This window comes from Phacochoerus africanus, chromosome 15, assembly GCF_016906955.1.
Source record: "Phacochoerus africanus isolate WHEZ1 chromosome 15, ROS_Pafr_v1, whole genome shotgun sequence".
Lineage (NCBI taxonomy): Eukaryota > Metazoa > Chordata > Mammalia > Artiodactyla > Suidae > Phacochoerus > Phacochoerus africanus.
In genome coordinates this window covers 11,090,190-11,117,204 of record NC_062558.1, presented here as the reverse complement: position 1 = coordinate 11,117,204, position 27,015 = coordinate 11,090,190, and the positions used below count along the sequence as shown (strand labels likewise).

The following is a 27,015-nucleotide window of genomic DNA, read 5'->3' as shown; positions in this document are numbered from 1 at the left end:
CTGCAGGTGTTAACATGTGACGGCCACCAATTTCATCAGATACCCAGTGACAGCTGGGCTGCTGTCATGGAGGGCCCTCACCTTCATTTTCAAGTGAGGGCTTTGTGGTCATTGTCTGGTCTCACTTGCTGAGTTCTGTATCAGATGGGCCATAAATGGCAGATTTTGTCATCTTCTCTGTAGACTGAATTGATTTGGGATTGACTTGGAGAAGGGAATGTTGTCTGGGATTAGGGCCTCGATGGAGGTGAAGGTATTGACTTTGGCAAGCGCGTTCTTGCTGTGTGGCCCCCTGCCATGGGGTGAGGCAGGACTCCAGCCCCAGACAGGCCTGGGTGATTTTGTCTTCCTGGGAATTTTGAATCAGATCAACGAGGGAGCTCATGGATTTCTCTGTGCATTCCAATGACGACACCAGCATGGCCAGAAGGCAATGGGGCCCCTCGTGGCTACGAGGCAGCCATGTTCACGGAGCAGCAAAGACAGTGGTCTACAGAGAGAGAAGGAAGCAGCTCTACAAAGAGGGGGAGAGAGACAAAGACAGAGGCAGGAAGTCAGAGAGAGACAGAGGGATGGAGCCAGAGACGGATTTGTGATTGCTTTCCTGAGTTTTGTTTCTTGGGAAGAGGTGTTGCACTCTTTGTTTTGGGCTCCATGAAATACCCCTGACCCTCACTCTGCCTTAAAAACAAACTTTTAGCTTTAGAATAATCATAGATCCAGAGGAAGTTGCAAAGATAGGACGGAGAAGACTATGTACCCATCACTGTTTCTTTTATTTTTCTTTTCAGGGCCACACCCGCGGCATATGGAGGTTCCCAGGCTAGGGGTCAACTCAGAGCTGCAGCTGCTGGCCTACACCACAGCCACAGCAACGTGGATCTGAGCCCCATCTGCAACCTACACCACAGCTCACGGTGACGCCGGATCCCTGACCCACTGAACAAGGCCAGGAATCGAACCCGCACCCTCATGGATCCTAGTCAGATTCATTTCTGCTGCTCCACAATGGGAACTCCCCTCATCACTGTTTTACCCATGGTTACAATTTACACAACTCTGGTAAAATATCATGGCAGGACATTGGTGTTAGTTATGTGTGTTATTTTATCACATGTATGGGTTTGTGCAGTCAAGAAATAGAACTGTGCGGCCCATAATGCCCTTACTGCTACCTCTATGTACAGTCATCCCGGCTCTGGCCGCTCCTAATTCCTGGCAAGTAGCAATCTGTTTTTCATCTTTATAATTCCTTCATTTTGAGAATATTCTGTAAGTGGAATCACACAGTTGATGACTTTTTGAGACCGGCTTTTTTCCCCTCCGTGTCATTCCTTTGAGATCCATCCAAGCTGCTGTGGTGTATCCCTGGTCCAATCACTGTTATTGATGACTAATATCCCAGGCCAGGGATGGACCAGGGTTTGTTTAACTGTTCACCCATGGAGGGACATTACGATTGTTTCCAGTTTGGGGCTATTATAAATAAAGCTGCTATGAGCACTTGTGTATGGGTTTTTGTGTGAACATGTATTCATTTCTCTGGGAACAATGCCAGGAGTGCAATTATGGTGAGTGTATGTTTTGTTTTCTGGTTTTTTTTTGTTTTTTTTTTTTAAGAAACTGACTATTTTCTGGAGTGACTGTACCATTTTGCATTCACACCAGCTATGTATGAGAGTTCCAGTTTCTCTGCATGCTCCCCAGCATTTGGTTTGTCATTTCTTATTTTAGCTGTTCTAATAGGAATAGACTGATATCGCACGGTGGTCTTAAATTGCATTTCTTCTGTTGCTAGCAATGTTGAACATTGTTCGTGTTATGTTTGTTGTCTGTATGTCCTAACTGATGAAATGTCTTTTCATGGGTTTTTTTGCCCATTTTCTAATGGCATGTGTGTCTGCGTATTTACTATCAAGTTCTAATACAAATTATATTTTTTTGTTAACAAGTTTGAAACGGGCTGTGGTTACTTACAAACTCATGGGTAATCTGCTTTGTATCTAGTGACAATCATAATAATATCTAACGTTTATTGAGCACATATTTTGTCAGGCACTCTGCTGAGTGACACACAGGTTTTAGCTCACTCGATGGCTGTTTTTTTTTTTTTACAAACATCATACATTGTTCAAAGCATTAACCTCCATTAGAGTTTAGTTTACAGAAAACTGTCAGCATAAACAAACAGCTCTGGCAACCCAGCATTGCCTACATTCAAACTGGCTGAGTTTCTTTGCCTTCCAGTCGATGGAAAAAATTCTAAAACCATGAATGCCCGAGTCAGGATAGCTGCTCGTCCAGTAAAACAACAGTGTTCACAGTTAAACACATCACATAGTACACACCTTTGGATTTGTTTTAAGTAAATATTTGACAATATTCAGCTCAACGCATTCTGCAAAAACAAATCCCCCAACTTTAGTCTCCACTTAAAACAAGAGCAGAAAATAAATGCCCATTTGTATTACATGGTTTTTTAAAAACTGCATTGGTGTGAGTAACGCAGATATGCGTGCTGTGATCAGATATTCTGAATTCCTGTATGAGGTTTGGAAAGAGACTGGAGGCTTTTTGAGGATCCCCAAGGCAACTGCACAGTTGGCTTAATAGTAGAACCACATCTGCAACAGACAGGGCGCCTTTAGGGACTGGACATGCTCTTTTGTGCCTCTGGGGCTAGCAGTGTGGGTTACCAATGAGTCGCTGAGCAGGACTGCCCTTGGACACGTGGCTGCTGGATAATCAATCATCTGCGCGGCTTCTTTCAACACTTCCAAGTGGACGGAGGATGCGGAGTCCATCCCCACATGTTAGATAGTCATGTTTTCACCCTTGGGAATGGCTCATGAAGGGGTCCCCAGGGTGCAGCCCGGCAGCATGGGCGGATTCAAGGAGTGGCCGCATATACCACCTTCACCTCCTCCATCGAGTCCCTGATCCCAGACAACCCCCCCTTCTCCAAGTCAATCCCAGTGGTCTGTCGCCATCGCCACCGTGGAAGGTGTCATCAGCAGAGTGAAGTCTCAGGTCTGCCCACCGTGGTCCCAAGTCCCTTTGACCAACATCTGGCTGCTGCATTTCAGTGGCTGGATCACAGTCAGCTGTCCCAATTCACAGCTGACCTGGCAGGTCCAGGGACGGCTGCTGCTCGTCCACCCTTCTCAGCTTGGACTGAGGTGTGAGGAGCAGCCCATCTATCCTCCCCTCCATCTGTTCCCTGGTTACCACCCATCCCCCTGAGCCACAGCCTTGACCTTGCTGATTTCTCTCACCACCCTTTTTATCTTTTGGACTTGATGCTGGGCACGTTTCCTTACAACACCGTGTTTCTTTCCTTGTCATATCACCATGCTGCCTTCTGGGGGCTCGGGGAAGCAGCCCTGGCTCTCTCCCTTCCAGTAAGGCTCCAGGGACGGCGCTCCACTGTCCCTCTCCCCAGTATTACTCCCCCTCCCATGATTTGAATCCAGCCCTCTCCACTCTCACCAGCCAGGTTACCTCTCCTACCTGACTCTGTTTCTTTTATAAGTGGGGTCCCTTTTTGTGAGTCCCTTTCTCACAGGGTTACTGTAAGATTTATTGATTATGTAATACTAGGGGTGGTGAGAATAGGGAAAGGGGAGTTCTTGCTTAATGCACACAGAGTTTCAGTTGGGGAAGCTGAAAATTTCTGGAATTGGGGGGGCCCATGCATCATTATAAATGTATTTATTTATTCCATCACAGGTTAGTCCTTAAATGGTAGGTGGCTAATTCTAGAAGTGGGCAGCTCTTCCCACTTCCCTCCCCCATCTTGGTCTCTGCTCTCAGGTGGGGATGCTCTGTCCCCCACTCTCTTGTCCCAGACCCACGTTTTTATCAGTCAGTCTCACAGAGGCTCACTCCCTGGCAGCAGAGGGCCACTCATTGGCTGCCATCACCATGGCAACTCACTGTCTCCTCCCCCTCCCCTGGCTTTCCAGAGCTGGCTGATTTGTGGAGTTCCAGACTTCTCAGGGATGGGAGAAAGGAGGAAAGAGATGGGGTGGGTGTGGGAAGGAGGCTCCCTTGACTGCAGAGGCAGACACAGGGTTCAGGTTGGCTTGGATTCTGGAGCCCAGCCTGGCATGCAATGTGGCCTCCGCTGTCCCTGCACATTGAAGAAACCACTTAGGTATCCCTAGGCACTCCTGATTCCCTCTGAGATGGGCCAGGGTGGGGCCCAAGGGTGCAGGGTTAGTGGCGAGTGGCATGCAGGGTGAGCGTGCTGTTCAAAGGGAAGATGGGTTGGTTTGGCTGCACCTGCAGCTCTGCCAGGGAACAGGGTGGGGCGGGGGTAGTTACCGATGGAACCAGTGAAGATGAGCTTTGAAAATGCCAAAGGCTGTCATTTGGCGTTTGTTATTCTGGATACTTTCAGCGTGGTTGCCTAGAGGGGGACAGCCTAATGGGTGCTCTCCCCTCCTGATGTGAAGTGGGGAGCTGGGAGACATGTCCACAGGGGACCCCTGGAGAACAACATGGGGCAGTGGGCATGAGAGGCCAACCAGCGGATCTCAGCTGTGGGGTGCAGCTCCGGGGGACAGTCCCAGGGCCTGAGAACCTACCTTTTCCCCAGCCCACCTGTGTTATACATGCAGGAGCTGCGACGTACACATAAAGGCTCCTCGGTGCTTTTGCAGTTAGAAAAAATAACTTCAAAGCATGGGCTGAATTCAAGGTAACTTTTTGCCATGATGCGTGTTCTCAGTCAGCAGGGCTGTGGTGGTAGAAGGTGAGTGCCCGTGAAATTGGTCGTGGTTGAACAAACCCTCCTTTCAAAGGGTGAAGTGAGGGAATTCTGACCCAGGCGACCATGTGGTTGACCCTCAAAGACGTTCTCAGTGAAGTAAGTCAGACACAAAAGGACAGAGACGGTATGATTCCACCTACATGAGGTAATACATGAGGTAATGAATTTACTAGAATAGGCATATTCATTGAGACAAAAAATACATTAGAGGTCACTGGAGGTTGTGGGCAGAGGGAAAGGGGAGTTAGTGCTTCATGGAGACAGAGTTTCCTTTTGGGAAGATGGAAAAGTTCTCAAGATGGGTGGTGGTGATGCTGCATGACATCGTAGAGGTACCTAAAGCCACCGAATGGTCCACGGAAAAATGGTCAAAATGGTAAATTTTGTTATGTCTAATTTACCACTATAACAGAAGTCTCACTCCCCCTGCCCCCTGCCACACATACACAATGGAGTTGAAGCGAGGCTGGTGGTGGATGGGTCTGTACTTGCCATGCAGGTGTGGGGATGCAAGGCTTACCAGGGGAGGCTTTAATGGGGAGCAGTGTTGTGGAGGGCTCCACAGGCCACTGCACCCCTAACTGCCTCTCTCTGCCACCTCCAGCTGGCTGAAGAGGGTGGGCAGGGTGAGAAGGTTGCATCCTGGGCTCCCTGTCCCCATTCACTGAGGAACCAGAGGAGTCAACATGGGTGACCCCTAGCCTCCCTATAGGTTTCCACCTCAATTAGGAATCACCAGCTGATGATCCTCAGCTTCAGGCCTGCTCGCCCTCCCTCTGGAAGGCTCAGGTGGGCTGGGTGGACTGTGAGGATCCCCCATTGCTGGCCAAGTGGCCACTGAAGATGTGTGGCCCATACCCCAGCCAGGGGGCCAGAAGGAAGCCCTGCTCTCCTGGGACCCCCGTGCTGTGCCCTCACCAGTGCCCATGCCTAGGGTGCCTGCCGTCCCTCCCTGCCGTCTGACTCACTGTTCAAACCCACCAGCCCTTCTGACGGAGCTGGAAACAGGCACCAAGCCCTCCGGGAAGCTATTTTTAGGGTTCATCTGTTCTTTCTGATTTCTCCTCTAGATTCCATATTCTCCCACCCCCAGATCTGAACGAGCTAAAGATTCTGGAAATCATTCATCCTTCTCCCTGTCCAGGTGCTCTCTCGTCGCTGGGCAGCTCGGCTGGCAAGCTGGGCCCTCACCCTCAGCTTCCTGTATCACTCCCTCTTTCTTTCTTCATCCCCACGGTCACCCTCTGTTTCCCCAGATCCAGAGGCAGCACGGAAAGCAAAGGATTTGTCTGACATCATCGTCTCCTCTCTGGCCTGTTAAGAGTTACTCACTCAGGCAATCCCTGCTCCGCCAGAGGAGACCGTCCAATTGCCAAGCAACCTACTGCTGGCCAATCACTGAGCTCGGAGGTGATGTCATGGCGAGAGCTGAGCAGTGGTGCTGATGTGGAGAGAAGCCCAGGGTACCACTAATTGAGGGAGTGAAGAAGGCAGCAGCTCGCTTCTAACTGGACTGCAGGTAAGTAGAAATGGAATGCAAATGACTTGAGGCTTTTCAGACAAAAGAAAGAAAAAAACAAACCTTGTCAGCGGCAGAGAGGAGAAGCGAGGGGTCTAGCCCCTATTGTGTCACCTTTTGGTTTCACTCAATCAATTAAACTTTGTCAAATCCTGGGGGTCACGGGGTGAGGGGAAAATGATGCTGTCTGGCAGGGGGTGAGGGTGGGCACCAGGCATTTCTTCTATGCTAGAGCTCAGGTGACAGAAGATGGGTGGGAATTGCCAGAGTTTCTTTCAGGTCAGATGTCCCTGGTGAGTTCTGTCTGCATAAAAATGTTTTGTTGCTGAGGGTGAAAGGTTTTGTTCAGAGCCTGGCTTTCTTTGGAGGAGCTCGACCCCCCGATTCCTCTCAAGCTGGAAACTGCCCTGTGGTTCACGTGTCCTTTCTCAGCCATTGCTGTTCTATTTCCCTTTTCCATTCGAATCTTCCTCTGCTTTTTCCTCTGTTCTGCATGGGGCTACTTTTTTCCCCTTGGTTCTAAGGATACAATGAGATCATCTTTTCTTCTCGCCCTGCCCCGCCCTGAGGTCAACCTGGTCTCCTACCTGGGCAGGGCTGGCCAGCTGTAAGGCTATGGGAACCCCCCATGCCACACCCTGATCCTTGCTTGTGGTCCAGCTGGGGGCCCTCCATGCTCAGCACCCTCGCCCTCACCAGGAGTTTAGGCATTGTCCTCTCCTCATCCGCGAGACCCAGGGGTTTGACGGCCAGTGGCCAGCTCTGTCCCCACGTGGTGCTGCTGCCTTTGTGTTATTCTTGGAAGGCATGGCCAGGTGTGGAGGAGTCTCATTGTCCTGAAAAGGGCAGGTCTCCAGGACCCCCTTGGGTGGCTCAGAAATATTCAGGCACCTCATGTCCAAAGACTCTGGGCAGAGAGACCCCCCTTGTCTCCAGACCCAGAGAATAGTGGGGGGGTGGATGGCTAGTGGTGGCCTGCTGGAGTCCTGTCAGGTGGTGGGGGGGGGAGCTGGAGAGGGGATGTGGGGGAATCTGTCTCCCCTAGGGCTCCCTCGAGGGGGAGGAACGTCTCCCAGGCGGGGAGTCAGGGTGCCTGGGAATGAGATCATCCTTCAGCTGAGGAGATAATCGTGGTGCCAGAGCGAGCTGGGAGGAGGCAGAGGGGGAAGGTCTGATCAGTAGCTCCACAGGACCGAGCGAGAGCCTCCCAGAGACCCTGCCCCATCCCCTGGGGCCGGCCAGACCCCTGACTTCTGCCCGATCTGCAACCCCACCTTGCTGCTGGGCACCTGGCTCCTCCTTGAAGCCCAGTTAGCATCATCAGAGCTGGAGCACCTGGCAGCAGGTCCCAGCCACTCCTGAAACAGGTTTGAAGTCGGCAAGGATCCTTAACTGCTGGAAAGATCTACCACAGAGTGCTGTAGGGAGCGAAGGCATCCGAGCAGAAGTTGGTTGAATACCACCCACTCGACCACCCAGCATGATAGCTACAGAGTAGATTCCTGCCTTGGGCTGGAGCTTGGTCTGGAACAGTGTTTTTCAAACTGCAGATGGAGACCTATTAGTGGATTTTGAAATCAGTTTTGTGGATTGTGACCGTTTGTTTTTTTTTAATAACAGGGGATAAAATAGGGTAGAAAAGAAGTCAAAACACATCTCATATAGTCATGTTGCCTATACCATTTTTAGTTACCTATTCTCAGTTGTGCTTAATAGAAATATATTGTGCTTAATTTATTATTATATATTATTAAAATATTATAAATATATTTTAAGATATTATATTTATAAATAAATGAACTATATTTATATATTTATGTTTATATTTCAGTTGTATATGTGTGTATGTATATGGAGTGTGTGTACATATGCATATATATGCTAATATCATGACATATACATATTAGATCATGATGTAAAGCATAGTTCTTTATTTTAGGTTCCAGTAAGAAAAAGGATTGAGAAATATGAGGCTAAGTGTCCTCGAATTACTTTTCCTAACTATAAGACTATAAGCCCATGGATAACTCTTACTAGGCTGTGAACTTCATTTAAAATTTTTAAACAATTTTTGAGTGTGGTAAAATACACATAACGTGCGACCACTTCAAGCGTTTTGAAGCGTACTGTTTGGTGACATCAAGCACTTGCATGGTTGAGCCACCATCGCACCATCCATCTCCAGAACTCTTTTCATTTTCCCCACATGCAACTCTGTCCTCACGAGACAATAACTCCCCATTCTTCCCAGGCCCAGCCCCTGGCACATTCATTCAGCTTTCATTTCTGTGAATCTGCCTGCTCTAGGTCCCTCATATAAGTGGAATCATACAGTATTTGTCTCTTTGTGACTGGCTCTTTTCACTTAGCATAGGGTCCTCAAGATTCGTCCATGTCGTAGAGTGTGAACTTCTTACAAGGAGAAGAGTTTTGTTCATAAGTGTCTCAGGTTCGACATACGTGTCCAAGGTCCAAGGATTGTGTTAAGTGGAAAACGCTGTCTCTTTAGGGAGTTACTTTGTTCTAAAGGACCCATCAAAGACAGAGAAGTCTGATCTAATATGGTCCCTGCGGAGCTGATCGTTGAACAGACATTGGTTGGGGGGTGCGTAGCAGGAGTGTCTTGCATCCTAGCTTCATATCTAGATTTCATCCTGGCTCAGTTGCAGAAATCCTGGGGCCAAGCCCGATTAGCTGCCCTCCCTCATCCAACTAGGCCGCTTTAACCACATTGGCCCCATGAGACAGAAGCGGGCTGACTGGCAAGATTTAAAATAGAGCAGTAGAGACACAAACTGAGATCCAGAGGGTGAGGGGGTGGAACAGGAAGGACGGACACGGTAAAAAAGGAACATAAAGAGAACTAAAGAGAGAGTGTCTACCTGAAACCACCATATAAATTGGGAAAATTCAGGTCTTTTGTGCTCTTGGTTTTATTATTTCATTTTTATTTTTACATTAAAATGTAGTTGATTTACAATGTGGTGTCAATTTCTGCTGTAGAGCAAAGTGACTTTATATATATGTATACTTTTATATATATACTTTTAAAATATATAAGTATGTATATAAACACACACACATATATACTTTTTTATATTACTTTCCATCATGATCTATCCCAGGAGATTGGATATAGCGCCCTGTGCTATGTACAGTAGGACCTCACTGCTCATTCATTCTAAATGTAATACTTTGCATCTACCAACCCCAAACTCCCAGGTCATCCTACTGTGTTCTTGATTTTAAATATTTGGATATTTAAAAAAATCAAGATCATCACCAAAGAAAGGCTTCATTTTCCTGAACTCCTAAGGTCCCCTCTCCAGACCCCCTTGATGACTTTGTATTATTTCCCACTTACCCGGAGACTATCATTTGGAGATAGAGAATTCTCTGTATTTGAAATCACGAGTAGGTAGAAATGAGACATTTTGGTGGGGAAAGTGGATAGAAATTTAGGGGGAAATTCAAAAACATGCAAAATGTAATTTTTATAGTGCTCTGTCAGGAGCCAAACTCTCTCTCTTCTTACCCCCTGCATCATGTATAATTTAATTTACATATTAAATTAGAATTTGCTATATCTGGAGATGTGATAGTCTTGGGAAAAGTTTACTTTTTCTGCTTTTCTATGGGGAAGATTAAGGACTGAAGGAAACCTCCCCTGATATTTTAAAAAACGCTTTTCAGGTTTTTACCTTTTTAGTCCTAGAAGGAAGATAGGAAGACACACAGATAAAAGTACACCACCCCTGCCTCTCCATATATACCTATCCTGCTTCCCTGCCAAATATTCCTGGTCTTTTCCATCAATTCAGACTGATTGCTACATGGGGTACACTCTCTTAGGGTCCTGCTGTCAGCAGTGGGTGGTGGGAGGCCAAAGGAGAGAACAGAAAGAGGAGACAGGAGCCTGGGGTGGTCGGCCTAATTTATGAAGGTTGCAAGCAACCCAGGAGTTCAGGGGACAAACCAGCAAATGTGGATCCAGAGTAAGAAGCTGAGGGCAGACTCTGGGGTGAAGGACCCAGGAGGACGGGGGATGAGCAAAGTGCAACATTCCAGTGGATCATTTGGGGGCCAGGGCCCAGAAATCCAGACCAGGTAGGGAGCAGAGTTTAGACCAGGTACATGAAAACAGGTGGATAGACTGTCTGTTGACTGCACAAACATGACTGGGCTATTGATTCTGGGACAGGTCTGTCTGTTTCTTGCACCTGCCACCAAACCAGATAAGTGAGGACTCAGCAAGGATTCCATGAACCTCGCCTAGAAAAAAATGACTCCAGAAGTAGTCTAGCTAATCAGAAAATTTTATTTATCAAAAATTTATCTATCAAGTTAAAGCACTCAATTTTATTTATCAAAGCACACAAAATAGATAGACTATTTATAATGATCACCAAGAAAGAAAACACTAGAATTTGGAGTCATTGTCTAATTAGAATCAATACCTTTGCAAAGCTGAATGCAAATGTCAAATATCTTGAGGCCAGAGAATAGGTCTACTAAATTCATCACCGCATGTCTCCTTAGTACTTCACCCAGGGTATATCATAGTTTCTCCATAAACACTGGTTGGATGAATAATGTAAGAAAGAAATCAAGGATACTCCAGAACTGAAAATCCAAGTCATTGTGACAAAACCAGGTTTGTAAGGAAAGCTCTTATCTAACAAAGAAAGTCTTTAGATACTATTTCGTTCTTCATGTGATGTAATTGACGTGCATAGCATATTTTATTGTGCTTCACAGATACGGTGTTTTTCACAAACTGAAGTTTTGCGGCAACCTGGTGTTGTCAAATGATGGATAATTATCATTTTTTAACAATGAAGTATTTTTTTAGACACAATGCTCTTGCACATTTAACAGACTACATTATAGGGTAAACGTAACTTTTATATGCACCTGGAAACCAAAAAATTCGTGTGATTGTCTTTATTTTGGTGGTCTGGAACCAGACCCACTATGTCTCCAAGGTATGCCTGTATATGTAAATGATTTTAACTGAAAGATTAAAAACAAGATGTAAAACGTAGAAAGCATTGGGGAAGAGTGAAAGAACAAAGGAATAAAAGTAATATTGTGAAAAAGAAGAATTTCCCTTTAACGTTGCTAAATGTGGGGCCAGAAACCAGACTCTTATCCTCCTACTTAACCTTGGGAAGCCCCTTGGGAGTCCTCTGTCTCCTCATCTGAAAAAGGATGTGCATGGAAATTCTAAAGATCTCTGTGGCTCCTCCCATGTATGGGGAGAGAGCTTCACCCCTGGAAAGGTCTACAGGTCTATTGCTTGTTCTCTGCTGATACGAACAGGATTTAATGTATTACATTTGGTAGGTCATGAGTGTAGATTTTAACAGGAATATTCTGAGGCAATGCCTGATGCAAAAGAGAGGTTAATGGTGAGACGGGGCCACCCATGGTTGGAAGGCAGCTTTGGGACAGGCAAGTCTTTGTGTGCCCTTCAAATACATACCCCAGGAAACCAGTCATCTCACCTACATTTACAGTTGGCCTTTAGGTATGAGGGAGAATCATGGAACTTTTAATGTAAGATTTGCTTTAAATCCCATCTTTATCATTTTTCTACTTATATAACTAGGCAAATCGAGTTGCCTAGCTGAACTGGTCATCTGTAAAATGGGTATCTAATTGATAGGATTTAGAGAGAATGAGATGATAAGATACATCTATATATCTATATACAGATACATATATATCTCCAGATCACAACTATGTAAAAATAATAGATATTAAAGAAAAAAACCCTAGAATGCCAATAGCAAAAAGTGGCAACATGACAGGGATTTGTTTCCTTTTCTCTGTCATTCAGATGTTCTGAAATATGATGTTAATACATTTTTAATTAAAACATTATAGCTAGGAGTTCCCGTTGTGGCACAGCGGAAACGAATCTGACTAGGAACCATGAGGTTGTGGGTTTGATCCCTGGCCTCCTTCAGTGGGTTAAGGATCTGGCGTTGCTGTGGCTGTGGAGTAGGCCAGCAGCTACAGCTCCGATTAGACCCCCAGCCTGGGAACCTCCATCTGCCGAGGGTGCAGCCCTAAAAAGACAAAAAGCAAAAACAAAAACAAAAAACAAACAAACAAACATTATAGCTAAGAGGCATATATGCATACATATGCACTTGATGTGCTCAGTAAGCTCTAAAGCAATACAAAACATTCCTATTGTGACTAGCAGTAAGGTTACAGGGTCTTATTCTTTGTGCTGAGACTCCTAAGGGCTTTGACCCTGGGACCTCACACAGCACTGGGTCACAGTCCCTTGTACTCCATCCAGTGACCCTGTACCGATGCCCATGTCCCTGATTTTTCCTTCTAATATGTTGATTCTTCTGTGTGTATTGAATAGGAAATAAAATGAGCCCAGAAAGTGCCATCATTGTGGATTATTTGGGGTTGTCAGTTATCCAGACTTAATCTTCCTCCTTTGACAGCAACTAGGAGGGGATCCTCAGACTGAGGCCATCAGAGCAACATGTTTGCCAACAGGTGACACCTTATTTCCCATAACACCATTTATAGGAAACAAAGCTACGTTTCTCAGCCCGTTACAGGCTGCCTGGATGTTGCTCTTGACCATGGTTCCCCCCATCTCTTCCTCTTGAAGCCTCAGAAGGAAACCAGTGAGGGTGTCGGGGGGGCGGGCTGGTAAGACAAGCGCCAGTTTCCTAAAGTAAGTTAATGCCACGTGAGAGTCAGCCCTCAGCATCTGCAGGTTCTGCATCCATGGACAGCTGTTTGACTGTCCCATGCTTGAGCATCCATGTATTTTGGTATCCGAGGGGGTCCTGGAACAGATCCCCCCCATGGTCTGGACAGATGACTACATTCTGCTTTGTCCCTTGTCACTCTGTGAGTTGTAATAGGCCCTTCTTGACCTGGGCTCTAATATCTACCCTTTCTGCCTTTGTAACATGGTCCTTGTTACTGCCAGAGAATTGCCAAAGGCCAGCAGAAACTTCCAGAGTCTCCAAATTCCCCACCACGGGGACCCATTTCATTTTTTCATTATTGAAAACCCCTGTGATTATTTTAGGACCTAGCTGAGGGTGTGGCATGGAATTAAATATTCAATAAGTGTTGTGGAAAGGATGAAAACCACAATCATGAAAAAATAATTCATCTCCTTAAAAAAAAAAACCAGATAAGCCACATGGCTGCCAGTCAGAGTCCTGTGGTCTGTAATAAATAATAACCAGAGCCACTGTGTGGACATGATAGGATTCCACGACATTTGGGGATCTCGTGCAGCTTCTTTCAGGTAAATATTGTAATTCCAGCAGGACTTTTAAAAAGACTGATAATTAGGAGTTCCCATCGTGCCTCAGTGGTAATGAACCCAATTAGTATCCCTGGCCCTGTTCAGTGGGGTTAGAATCTGGCGTTGTCATGTGGTGTGCTGAAGGTCACATATACAGCTCCAATTCGACCCCTAGCCTGGGAACTTCCATATGCTGTGGGTGCAGCCCTAAAAAAAAAAAAAAAAGAAAGAAAGAAAGAAAAAAATCAAGACTGATAATTGGCATGAGCCTAAAGAGCCAGCTTCCTGACCTGACCATGGCTAAAGGACCTGGATCAGAACTTGGTGCTTCTAGGCCCTGGTTTCTGTGCCAGAGTTCTTTTACTCCCTGAACACTCTTGCCAGGGACTTCTCTCTTCAAGCTGTTTGGGTGTGCATTGGCTTCTTTTCTCTCAAAAATAGTCCACGTGGGATTTGACACATCCTGATGGCATTATCTGGGTAGTGCTTACAGTGACAAATCAAATGCTTGCCTACTCGGGGCCATGTGAACAGTTAGAGATGCCTCTGGAGGTCAAGCAAGCACCCAGTAAACGGCCATGCAGCCTCTGAGAGCTGGATGATCTTGGCCACTGATTGTGTTATAGAAAACCTCAGGGCATGGCTCACCATTTCTGGTCTCCTAAAGAAAAAGTCCTTCTGCATCTCTGTCCCCATCGGCTGCTGCAGTGGCCCCTATGTGGGCTGTTCCTGGTGTGTGGGAAGAGAGAAGGGATCATTATGAAGGGGAAGGGCGCTGACATTGGAATCCACAGACTTGGTCCCATCCCTGCTAGCAACTCAGTGTGACCTCTGGATCTCTAGTCCCCAGGGAGACGCATCCTGGCATGATGGAAGGGACAACTGTTGATTGTGTGGAATTGTAGCATGCAAGGTAGGGCATTTAGCATGCCTGATACCATTGATGCCTGTAGCATCAAACCCCAATCAAAAGGTTCTCAAAAAATCCCACATAATTCCTGGGAGTGAGGTCCTCCCCCGTTGAGGATCCTCAGCTAATAATGGCCAGCTCTTCCCATCTCTGACATTCTCGTGTTCTGGAGGAAACCGTGGGCTCTGATCTCTTCACCTTAGATAACTTCCCTCACTGAGCCACTGTGAGATCTCTCCTCTGTAAACAGCCTGATTCTGGACCTTCACTATCCGTCGCCACCACCTCCCACCAAGACTCACTCATTCTGCATCTTGTCTTCAGATGACCTGGAGCTCTGCTTAGTGGAGTTGTCTCTAACCAATTAATTTTACCAATTATACTAATGGTTCAACCCATCAACAAACATTTGTGATGACTGCTTTTCCATACACAGACTCTTAGATGCTGGAGCTGGGCTAAGTGTACGGACCAGTTTGCAAATGGGAAAAGAGTGTCGTGAGGATGCAAACAATCCAGGGCGGAACTCATCTAGGCAGGCTCGCAGTACTCTGTGCCTGTCTTGGGTTCCAGCCTTCTCCTAATCTTTCCCCCAAGCTGGTGCTGCCAGATGAATCTTTTAGTACTAGTAGCATCATCCAAAGACAGAGATGGGATTTAGAATGAAAATCCCAGCTCTGCCCCTTCTTTCCATCCCTTTATATCCTTTCTCAGAAAGTTCTTTTGGGTCTTAAATGCATTAGAAATGATGTGACTATTGGCTTGAGGATTTATAAGGGCACCGTGTAGCCACAAGCCCACATACACAAATCAGACCATGTATAAACATGGTAGCTGAGATAAGGTGAGATAATCATAGACTTGAATCTTGACTCTGTACTTATTGAGTATATTAGTTTCCTGTGGTGGCTGTAACAAATCATCACAAACTTAGTGGTTTAAAATGACAAAAATTTATTCTCTGGCACTTCTGGTATCCAGAAGTCTGAGAAGGAAAGTGTCAGCAGAGCTACACTCCTACAAAGGCTCCAGGGGAGTATCTTCCTCACCCTTTTCCAGCTTCCAATGTTCCAGGCATCCCTTGGCTTGTGGCAGATTATTGCAACCTCTGTGTCCATCTTTTTTTTTTTTTCTTTTTAGGGACACAGGTGCGGCACATAGAAGTTCCCAGGCAAGGGGTGGAATTGGAGCTACAGTTGCCAGCCTACGCCGTAGCCACAGCAACACAGCAGTGCAGGATCTGAGCTGCATCTGCAACCTACGCCACAGCTTATGGCAATGCCGGATCCTTAACCCACTGAGCGAGGCCAGGGATGGAACCTGAATCCTCATGGATCCTAGTCTGGTTCGTTAGCACTGAGCCACTGAGCCATAATGGGAACTCACTCTGTGTCCATCTTCATGTGGCCTCTTCTCTCTGTGCATCTCTCTCCTGTATGTTTCTTATAAGGACACTTGTCATTGGATTTAGGTGCCACCCAGATAATACAGAATGATTTCATCTTGAGATCCTTAACTTAATTACATCTGCAAGGACACTTTCCAAAGAAAGTCACATTCCCAAATGGTGGGAAGTAGGATGTGGACGTATCTTACTGGGGGGCATCATTCAACCCACTACACTGAGTGGACTTTGGAAACACACTAGCCTCTCTGAGGCCACAATTCACACCTCTATAAATCAGGGCCAGTAATTCCTAAATCACAAGGTTCTGATGAAAATTAAAGTGAAAGCATTTATCACAATGTAGATGCTCTATAAATACACATTTTTAATGAGGCAGATTCCGACTCTGTGAAACAGAGCTCTCGGTAGCAAATCTCTTGGCCATGTACACCTCTCCCCATCTCTAGGATATCACCTCTTCCCTGCCCCGTCTCCGTTCTCTGCCTCTCTGCCTCTTCTACCTACTTCCTCCTGCTCCTAAAGCTCCTAGTGTAATATCTTCCATTGATGTGTAGAAAGTACCTGTTACATATTTTTCATTAAATCATATCCTGAGGCCAGATGGGTTTTCCCTGAGTCCCCAGAAGCATGGAGGAAACAGAAGTTAGTCAACAGCTGTTTTCTTCACCAATCCCTCCAATGGTCACAGGGAAGAGCTTCTAAGTTAGACAACCTGCATCCTAGAGCCAGCTCTACCACCAACTAGCTGTGTGACCTTAGCTAAGAGTCTTAACGTCTCTGAGCCTTAGGTTCTTCATCTAAAAGCAAAGCTGATGCTGCCTGTCTTGTCAGCTGTCATACCAAAAAAACCCAGCTCCATCTGCTTCTTTCTCAGGATATCCTTTTCTGTCTCCTCTTTCCTCTTTGGAGTCCCATTTCTGATCCGTGACCCAGGTTAATGTCCGAGGGCGTGCCCTCTCCTGGCAAGACCTCACTCCCTCTGCCAGTCGCCACATCATTCAGCCTGGTCATGAGTGGGAGATGGTACAGAAGGCAGCCTCCTGACAAGAGACGTCGCGTCCGGGCACTTAGCACCCCCTCCCTGTCCAGGGACTGCCAGGATCAGCTTGACTCAGAGGAGAGAAGCCCATTGTGCTGCATCAGGAGGGGCGTGGCAGGGGCCTCTGGCTCCAGAGCAGCAGGGGAAGAATACACAGACCTGCAGGGAACAGAGCCCTTCAAAGCCAGCTGACCTGGCTTCAAATCTCCGCTTTTCCACTTTCTAGCATGACCCTGAGCAAGCCACACAAACTCTGCGAGGGTCCACCATCCTTACCTGTGAGGCTGGTGAGGACTGGGAAGCAGGTGTGTGGTACCCAGCAGTGACCCTGATGAAAAAGGCAGAGGAAAAGAAATGAATATTTCTAAAACACTCTCTTTTGCTGGAGGCTGTACCTATGTTTTTGCACAACTCTGTGCAGAATTAAGAGCCAGGTTGGACATGTGAAGTGACTGGTGACAGCTGTGAGAGAGAGGAAGTCTGTGTCTGATTCCATGCTGGTCCATCCCTAAAGCCAGAGGGGAGCCTGCTGCCTCCATCAGCTCCCCAGCCAGTGTGGACCCTGGTGCCCTGAGGGAAAACACCTCAGAAAGGAAGGAAAGGGGTTCTAAGCTGGACTCGGAGTCCCTTTGCCTTGTGAGGTTGCAGGCAGTGAGGCTGCGGGGTCATGACACCCTCTGCTGGCCCAGAGACCACCGAGGGTGGCTGTATTTGTCCAGGTTCTCTAGAGATGCAGACCCCCTGGGATACGCATAGAAAGGGATAAGCTAGGAAGGATTGGCTCATGCAAGAATGGGAGCTGAGAAGTCCATGATCAGCCACCTGCAAGCTGAGGGACCAAGAAGGCCAGTGGTGTAAACCTAGTCCACATATCAAGGCCAGAGACCCACGAGCTCCAGGTCTGAAGGCAGGAGAAGGCAGATGTCTGAGCTCAAGCCAAGAGAGAAAATTCCCCCCTTTTCTATCTTGTTGTTCTTCTTCGGCCCTCAATGCATTGGGAGATGCCCACCCACACCGGGCAGGATAACCTTTACTCAGTCTCTCAACTCAAATGCTCCTCTCTTCCAGAGACATCCTCTACAGACACACCCAAGGATGAGCTTCAGCAGCTATGCAGACGTTCCTTAGCCTGATCAAGTTGACACAAAAAAAATGGAGTTCCCATTATGGCTCAGGGGATTAAGAACCCAACACAGTGTCCCTGAGGATGTGGGTTTGATCCCTGGCCTCGCTCAGTGGGTTAAGGATCTGGCATTGCCACCAGCTGTGGCATAGGCCTCAGTTGCAGTTCCAATCCAACCCCTAGCCTGGGAACCTCCATATGCCGTGGGTGTGGCCCTAAAAAGAAGAAAAAAATTGACACAAAAATTAACCATCATAGCCAGGGGTCAAGTGGCTCCCATGACAGCTGCTCACTGCTGGCTATTTCACTCCATCAGATAGTAGTTTTCAGTAAAGTCCTGTCACTTGCTCTCCCCTGCACACTTCCCAATCTGCTCCCTCCCTGCCTGTCTTGTTTCACCTCCTTCTTCACATTCTCTGGTCCAGCATGAACCAGCTTGAGACCCCCATAGAGACGGAGCTTTCCCATCCTGACTTTAGCATACACTGTTGCTTGGGCAGCCTGCCCTCCCTGCTGTCTCCTGCTAAATTTTGACTCATCATTTAAGACTCACTTCTGGTCCTGCTGACACCAGGAGGCTCCAGGCTGAGTCTGGAGCCCTGTCCCTGTGCTCTTGCAGGAATTGCAAATGCCAGTTTCCAACTCTGCATGCACCCTATAAAGATCACATGGTTCCTTGGGGTTTGTCTCTTTTTATGGTCCTCAGTTGTCTTAAAGGGTGTCAAGGAGCGCTTAGGACAGTGGTTCTTGGGGGAGAGAAGGAGGGGGTATCTGAAGAGGGATTTTTGCCATCCTCTGTCCAGTATCATAATGGTCTGGGCAGGAAGGTCCAAGGTGGATATAGGGAGAAATTCTGGACACAGAGTTACTTTGCGAACACCTCCCAGGTGATTCTGACTTAGCATTTGTCTCTCACCCTAACCTTGGCTTTGGGCCAGGCCACAGAGCTGCACAGGGAGACAGAGGAACATCCATTGATATGTTGAGTTTGAGGAAACCTGTGCCTCGGGGGGTCCTCGGGGGGTCTTGAGATTGGGAAGCCAATTATGAAACCCTCATTAGTGCTTGGACTCTGAACTTGACTGGGGTAACGTGGAAGAGGGGTGTCAGTGTTTGGGGAAGGGGGGATGGCCTGAGGTGGGGGCAGAAGAGGTCGCTCCTGGGATTCTCCCCCCCACCCCCGCCCTGCCCACTAGGTTGTACAAAGGCCTTCCTTATGCAAATAACCTTTCAGCTTAAAATGCTCTGTTTCTCAGATCTGGGACAGTGTCCTGAGCTGGCAGCAGACCTACCCGACTTTCACTAGAACTCAGCTTTCACATTCCAGAAAACATGACCCTCGCTGGTACGTGCAAAACTGTTTATGGGATGGGGCACCACAGTGGAGGGTATTTCTGCACACACATGTCTGAACTGAAGTATGCACAGAAAAGATAAAAAGGCTGATAGGGGAGACACCTGAGGGTTCCAAGAGGTTATCATCTGGGTGGGATCACAGATGAGCTTTTTTCCTTTAATTCATCTGCGTGTCTTCAAAAAAGTTTCTGCAGTGCCCATGGATTCTTTTTGCAGTTAATTATGTTTTCAATTTGTGAAAGGAAATGAGGGGCAGCTCAGGGCAGTGGGGGTGGGACTGGCCAGGGGTGCACACCAGGGCCAGGGAGGAGGGGTTGGACTCAGAGTATCAGCTCTAACATGTGACTTCCAGTCTCCAAATCCTCCTCAGATGCAGAGAGGCCAGATGGTGGTTGGGGACGGGGGGACCCCTCCAGCCCTCATGGACGCTGGCTTTGACTACTGCGCTGGGATGGTCAGGGAAGGCTCAGAGCCTGACTTTGGTACCCAGCTAGGGGCAGGACTGCAGGGATGGAAATGGCCTCCTTTACCCTCAGGGAGGCACTGCCAACTTCTCTGAGTAGAATGGAGTGTGGGTTTCCTGTCTCCTGGAGCAAAAGGAATGGAAGAGCTGTGGCACGTGTGGGGAGGTAGAGAGTGAGGTCCAGGGTGCCAGGCTGGGGCAAGGGCACTGGTACGTGGGGTCCATACCTGTGGGCCCTCTGCATCCAGTGCTGCGGAGAGAGATGATGTGGTGGAGAGAAGATGGGGTCCTCTGGGTGCCCTGAAGACTCAGGTTCTCATGGGCAGAAGTGGGTCTGCATCACACACAGGAATCCTAGACAGAGCTACTCAGGGCAAAAAGGGGCTGAGTCCCCAGCCACAGGGTGGGTGTGGGTGGTTTGGGAGCCTCTGTGGAGCCTGGGAGCCCCCAGCTGCTCAGGCACCCAAACCTGCACCTTAGATGCTAGCTTCTGAGGCCAGAAAGGGGATCACATTGTCACCTTTTGGATGTTTCCACAGCCTACAAAGAGAAGATGAAGGAGCTCCCCCTGGTGTCCCTGTTCTGCTCCTGTTTCCTGGCCGATCCCCTGAATAAGTCATCCTATAAATATGAAGGTACATGAGAGCCACCATTGGGAGTGTGAGGATGGAGGCTTCCTGCAGCCTGTATCCAGGAGGCCAGCACCCCCACCGCAATGCCCTGAAAATCTTCACCCCATGTCACATTTCCCCCTAGAGTCAGTAAAATCACCAAAGCTGATTCTGAGGGTCTAAGCACTGCACGAAGGCGGGGGTGGGGCTGTAGCCGGGAGCGGGAGTGGGCAGCAGCTGGGGGGTCTGAGTCAGACCCTCCACAGAGCTCTCTGATCTTTGCTTTTGTTCATTCGTGTAACGAATGGATGTGGTGGAGGACACAGAGGCGGAGTAGACCAACAGTCTGCCTGTGGGGCAGTCATGGTATAAATTACCAGAAGCCCCGATCCACAGGTTTCCGCAGGGAAGGGTGAAACCTGCTCTGAGCGGGTCCAGGGGTGGGAAGGGGACTTGCGCCCTTCGGCCCCCAAGTGGGCTCTGAGATAGCCATGCCACTCGGGTCCTAGGACACTGGCAGGGAGTACTGAATGGCCATGTCCTGATGGCGGGGGGTGGGGGGTGTGGCTGGGGGGTCAGGGAACAGGTCTCCTCTTAATTTCCTGGGGTTTTCAAGGAAGGAATGGGTTTGGTCTGGAGTTGAGCCATGGGAGTGCTTGGGTCACCTGAGATTGTTTTTTCCGTTTAGGCTGGTGTGGGCGACAGTGTAGGAGGAAAGATGAAAGCCAGCGGAGGGACAGTGCTGACTGGAGAGAAAGAAGAGAGCAGGGTAGGAGGGAGCAGGGGAGAGGTGTCCACAGGCCAGGCGGTCAGACTGAGAGGGAGAAGCGTGGACAGGTGGGGGCGGTGAGTAGGGGCATCACTGCGGGGTCGTGTGAACCAGGGCACTGCTGCAGGAGAAAGCTTGTGGTAGAAGCGAAAGCAGAAGCAGTTGCTACAGCCATTATGAGAAATCCCATATTCCGGGGCCCCTGCCGTTAAGAGTCTGAGACTGTGCCTGTGCCTCCCAACTCCTTCAGCCCCGTCAGAGCCCAGTGACATCAGGGCCATGTTGGGGGCAGAGCCAGAGCTCTGGTTGTTGGTTGGCCGCGGGGACCCCAGACCTCCCATGTATGGGTGCCTGTTTTGTGGGGTCAGTATGGTTTTCAGGGGGATGAGCAGCCCCTTTTCTGCTCTCTGCAGCGGACACGGTGGACCTGAACTGGTGTGTAATTTCCGACATGGAAGTCATTGAGCTGAATAAATGCACCTCAGGCCAGTCCTTTGAAGTCATCCTGAAGCCGCCCTCCTTTGATGGGGTGCCCGAGTTCAATGCCTCCCTACCCAGACGGCGAGACCCATCACTGGAAGAAATCCAGAAGAAACTGGAAGCAGCTGAGGAGCGAAGGAAGGTGAGTGCTGTCCTTTCTGAGTGTGAGGGGTAGGGAGCTGGAGAAGACAGGAGGTGGTTCTGAGCTGGGGTCAAGTTGCCATCAACCTACAGCTATGGAGGCAGCACCTCCCAGGTACAAGGTGGAGAATGAGGCATCATGTATGGAAACAAAGAAGTAAACACTGCAAGTCTCTGAGAGCTGGGTTGGGGGATGAGGCACTGCATTACATAACTCCAAGAAGGGACCTTACAGTGATGAGGTGAGACACTGACTGACACTAAGGATGTAAGAAAAGGTGAGACAATTTAGGAAATGGGTCCTTAATTGGGGGAGGAGGAAGAAGACCATGACATGGTATAATTTCACTCCTCTGTGAGTCTTCCTTGCTTTTTACTTGTTCTTATGGCCCAAATCTTCTGTCATTTCTATGTAAGCTTTTCTTCCTCTTTGAAGCAGAAAATGATCATCCTTGAAATCCTATAGCACTTTTTTTTCTACCTCTCAAGGCACATGTCACATGCCAGCTTGGGTTAGAGTTATTTTTAAATGTCTTCTCTCTACTAGATTTTCTTCTTTCCCAAGTTGCTAGAATAGTGGCCAGTACATAGTCTCTGGTCACTTAGTATTTGTGAATGGGTGAATGAAGAATGCTGGCAGTGAGAAAAAGAAGACTGAGGGTGTAGTGGGAGAATCTGGGAACTGTCCTTGCTTCCTGCCAATGGACCAGGGGACCTGGCTTAGGGAGGCAAGCGCTCTGGATGTGGAGCTCTTAAGTCACGATGGTAGAAATACCTCTGGCAGGCTGACCTTCAGGGGGATCTTCTTCCCTTTTGCTCCTCTAGTACCAGGAAGCTGAGCTCCTGAAGCACCTGGCAGAGAAACGAGAACATGAAAGGGAGGTGATCCAAAAAGCCATTGAGGAGAACAACAACTTCATCAAGATGGCTAAGGAAAAACTGGCCCAGAAGATGGAATCCAATAAGGAGAACCGGGAGGCCCACCTCGCTGCCATGTTGGAACGGCTGCAAGAGAAGGTAAGTGGTCTTGGATCACAGAGCAGGCTTCTGAGACGCGCTTTTCCTTTCACGGCAAGTATAATGGGCATGCATGTCATTTCAGGGAGCAAACAGCTTTGGGCAGGAATATTTCCATTAGGCTAGATCCTAGGGAGTTCCAAGGGATGATTTGGGAAGTCACAGGCAAGAAACATGAGTCCAGCTTTGGAATTCCTTGGGGGATGTGCAGCACAGCTGTACAGCTGAAATTTCTCATTGTCTTAGGGAGAGTAGACCTCTTGTCTCCTAGAGAAAGCCTGCCTAATGCAGGAGAGTTGAGATGAACTTGTAGCTGTACAGTCCCAGCTTCATCCTTGAATGGACCAATTTGATTTAATGAAAGATGCTGATTTGAGCTCTTGGCTCTAAGCCAAGTGCATGGTGAGCTGAGTTGTCCGTTGAGTAGGAAACACGATCCTCTCCACACCTCTTGATATGGACTGAATGAGTCACTGGTCTTTCCAATATTCTACCTTTTGTCGATAAACCCAATGGTGTCACCTACATATGAGAAATGTGAGAGACTGGGGTTGGTCCCACGTGTCAGCAGAATAACAGCCCGTTCTGCAGAGAACATGCTGGCCTCATTTCCTGAGTCTCAAGGCTGCCCCAGTTTCTCCTGCAGCTCCTGGGAGAGCTCCAGCTCTGTGTTTTATTTCCAGGCGCCGCCTGCTGCGCGGTGACTCCCAGGACCCGATCGGTGGCCTCGTCCCATGGTGAGCAGCGTGGTCCCCATGCCTTCCTGCCCATCCACCTAGAGTCTCAGGCCCCTGGCAAAGCTACTGGAAAGATCTGCTTTCTTCACAGGGCATCTGGATGTTGCCTAGGCCCTCCAGCTGGCCAGCATGTGGCAACCTCTCCACTCTTATTCTCCATTCTTCTAGGGGCATTAAGGCCTCCATCATGTATCGGATGGGAGGGAAGAGTTTGGGGTCTGCTTTCAGGCTTCCCCAGTTATCCAGTTATCGAGGGATGGCCGAGAGAAAACTCTTCCAGCAAAAAAAAAAAAAAAAAAAAGAAAGAAAGAAAAAAAATCAGATTGGGATAGGATGGAGTATGGGCTCTCAGGCTAAACTCAGGTAAAATACTGAGGTTAGAGCAATGACATGGGATGTGAAAGACTGCAAAACATTTTCATTTCATCATACCCCTATCCTCACAAGAAATCCAGGAGGTAAGCAGGACAGGTGTTATCCTTATTTTCCTGAGGAGGAAACCACGTCAGAGGAGGTTAATTGACTTGCCCAGGATCACACAGCCACTAAATGGTGGAGCTGGGACTAGAACCCAGTTCTTCAGATATGAGTCTGGGTGGCTCTTTCAGTGAATTGGAAGAAGGCTGGCAGGAAGTCATCCTGCAGGCCTTTTGTCAGAGGGGACCACTGGAGGCCATGGAAAGGGAGTCCAGAAACTTAGGTTCTGTTCAGTGAGCTCACCTGGGGATAGATTCTGAGCTGGAGAGAGTGGGAGGGTCCAGAGTCTGGAGGAAGAGCTCTGGAGGTGATCGAAGCCTCCAAGAAGCAAGATGGCAGAGCACACATTCAGGTGGGCCTCATTCCCCCGGGATCTTGACCCCTCTTCATCTTGGTCCATGGATGGAGACAGGAGGAGGCATGAGAGATAGGTGCATGGCATTCTCAGGCCAGAGACACCTTTAACACTGCCTCTGTGTCAGTATTTGTGTGAGTCAGCGACCAGCTGCACCAGACTCACCTGGTGTAAAGTTTAAAACTACAGATCCTTGGACCATACTCGAGGCCCACCAATCCGGGCTGTCTGCAGAGGGTTCTGAGAACCTCAGTTTAACAAGCGTCTCAGGTCATGCTGATACGTGGCAAGGTGGAGAACCACTGCCCTCTATGTACCACTCCCCACACTTTCCCCAGGGCCATAGAAAGCTCTAGGGTTTCTCAAGGACATATATGTAGTTTAAGGTACATCCTGAGAACCAGGGCTGCCTCAGTGTGTAGCCTCCAGGCTGATTCTGGGTATCTGCATGTGGTGGTATCTAGAGAGATGATGCCAGGCTCTGGCAGAAACAGAACTGATGAAGCACCTACCAGACACAAGGTACCATATGAGGAACTGGGAGGTACAAAGAGGAGGCTTACTCCCTGCCTACAAGGAAGCCACCATCCAACAGAGACCCTAGATATAGAAATGAAGAGCAGATAAATGCTGATCTTGTAAGGCAGACCAAAGTAAGCCAAGTGAGCACTAAAGTCACAGAATCCTACAGGTCAAAGAGTTTCCTATCCACGCCCCTCTCTTTATAGACCAAGAACTGAGCCTGATCCATGAAGTGAACTGGTCAAGGCCACACAGCTGATGGGCCTTTGAAGTCAGCTCCCATCTTTTGGCTTGACGATGCTGGCAAACAAAAGAGGGTCCTCTTGCCACACTTGTGGAGCTGGCCATTCCCCCAAATTCTTCAGTTTACAGTTTACAAGCCCTCGCCTTTCATCAAGGGGCTTAAGACAACGCTCACTAAGGAGATGGACAGGAATCACAAGGGCCGGCCAGTTGCCTGTGTGTAGGGACCACTCACAGTGAAGCCTGTCTGTTCTCCCTGCTCTTCTGGCATAAGCTACACTGAGCTACTCCTTATATTAACTAAAGCAGTGTAATCAGTGCAAACCCCAGACGGCCAGGTGAGGGTAGCAGAGGCTGCTGGCCCCTGCCAGGTCAGTCCCTGAAGGAGGCTGGCCCCAGTCTAGAGCATCCTGTGGCTGCACCAGCAGGCTCGCTCACCTGCCTCCTGCCAGCTTCCCCTGCCACCTTCTGCCCCTTCTCAGGACGCCTTTGCAGACCCTCCTCGTCACTTCCTGTGGTGGCCAGTGGTGGCCATGCTCTTTGCTTTGGCTCTTCTGCCCCTCAGCCTCCCTTTACGCCTGGAGAAGCCAGTGTGACCCACCCTTTTCTCTCCCTTGTCTCCCAGGACAAGCACGCAGAGGAGGTGCGGAAAAACAAGGAGCTGAAGGAAGAGGCCTCCAGGTAAAGCCCAGAGGCACAGAGGTTTCCAGAATGCCGGACCGCTCCAGCAGCTCCGCAGTTCCTGAGGCAGCCTCGCCCACCGCTGGCTGCTCTCCCAGCACTGGGGTTTGGGGGGAGGGGGGTGGCCAGGGGGCGTTTCCTCTGCTTTTGGTGTTTGTACATGTAAAGAATTGACCAGTGAAGCCATCCTATTTGTTTCAGGGGAACAATGATGGGGTGGGAGAGGGGAGAGGAGAGAGGTTGGGAAAGGGAGATGGAAGAGGACTCATGGACATTGCAACCCAGCCTGGGTCACGTCCTCGGGCTTTTCTTCACAGTGAGCATCCGGGCACCGCCTTGAGGGAAGTTAAAAACAGGCAGTAGAACTCCGAGGGTAAGGCAGAGTCCTGGGTGGAGCGAGAACTGCAGGGCGTGGCCTGAGACGCCAGCAGGGAGTGGGGCCCTCCACCTGAGGCAGTGGGATGAGGTCTGAGTGTGTGTGTGTGTTAACCATTATCTTTTGATCATCATGACCAATAATGAAACATTTACTCCAAGTCTCCAGTTTTTTATTTTCCCAAATTTGTCCTTTGCCTAACTGATAGAATGTTCTAGAATTTGGCTTCCGCTCCCCGCCAAAGGGCCAGATGCTCATTTTGTTCCTTAGTTTTACCATCAGAACATCCGAGGCACTGGGTGAGGATGACTGAAACATGCCAGCCTTTGGCATTGCTTGCTTTTTCTTCTTCTTTTTAACCACCTGCTCTTTGTAGGCTGTCCCTTGTTGGATTGAGTGCCCTGAATTGATGAGAAAATGAATCCAATCTTCTTTTGTATGGAATGACATTTGAATGTGGTTCCCAAGAGGCACAGTAAAAAAGGAAGTCCCCCTTGAGATGCAGCAGAAACAAATCTGACTAGTATCCATGAGGATGCAGGCTCCATCCCTGGCCTCGCTCAGTGGGTTAAGGATCCAGCATTGCTGTTAGCTGCGGTGTGGCTTGCAGATGAGGCTTGGATCTGGTGTTGCTGTGACTGTGGTGTTGGCCAGCAGCTACAGCTCCTATTCGACTCCTAGCCTTGGAACTTCCATATGTTGCGGGTATGGCCCTTA

The 27,015-nt window shown here is 48.6% G+C and overlaps 2 protein-coding genes across 4 annotated transcripts in view; both read left to right on the top strand.

Moving 5' to 3' along the window:
- The window catches only part of TRIM35 (tripartite motif containing 35), a 43,825-nt gene extending 37,741 nt beyond the window's left edge, over positions 1-6,084 (top strand). Inside the window, exon 5 of the mRNA XM_047759657.1 lies at positions 6,031-6,084. Within this exon, the coding sequence (XP_047615613.1) occupies position 6,031 (1 nt within the window). The 3' untranslated portion in view covers positions 6,032-6,084. The remainder of the gene's footprint in view (positions 1-6,030) is intronic.
- A 23-nt stretch (positions 6,085-6,107) lies between these two features.
- STMN4 (stathmin 4) lies at positions 6,108-26,458 on the top strand. 3 transcript variants are annotated; one of them, XM_047759660.1, is made up of 7 exons: positions 6,108-6,293; positions 19,327-19,415; positions 20,429-20,524; positions 21,683-21,891; positions 22,716-22,907; positions 23,591-23,644; positions 25,867-26,055. In XM_047759660.1, exons 2-6 carry the CDS (start codon positions 19,403-19,405, stop codon positions 23,609-23,611), a joined length of 531 nt encoding a protein of 176 aa, XP_047615616.1. In that variant the 5' UTR covers positions 6,108-6,293; positions 19,327-19,402; the 3' UTR covers positions 23,612-23,644; positions 25,867-26,055. The 3 variants fall into 3 exon arrangements, with proteins under 3 accessions (XP_047615616.1, XP_047615617.1, XP_047615615.1); XM_047759661.1 differs by lacking the exon at positions 23,591-23,644 and adding an exon at positions 21,189-21,269 and having other exon boundaries at positions 25,867-26,054; XM_047759659.1 differs by lacking the exon at positions 23,591-23,644 and having other exon boundaries at positions 25,867-26,458.
- The last annotated feature ends 557 nt before the right edge of the window (positions 26,459-27,015 follow it).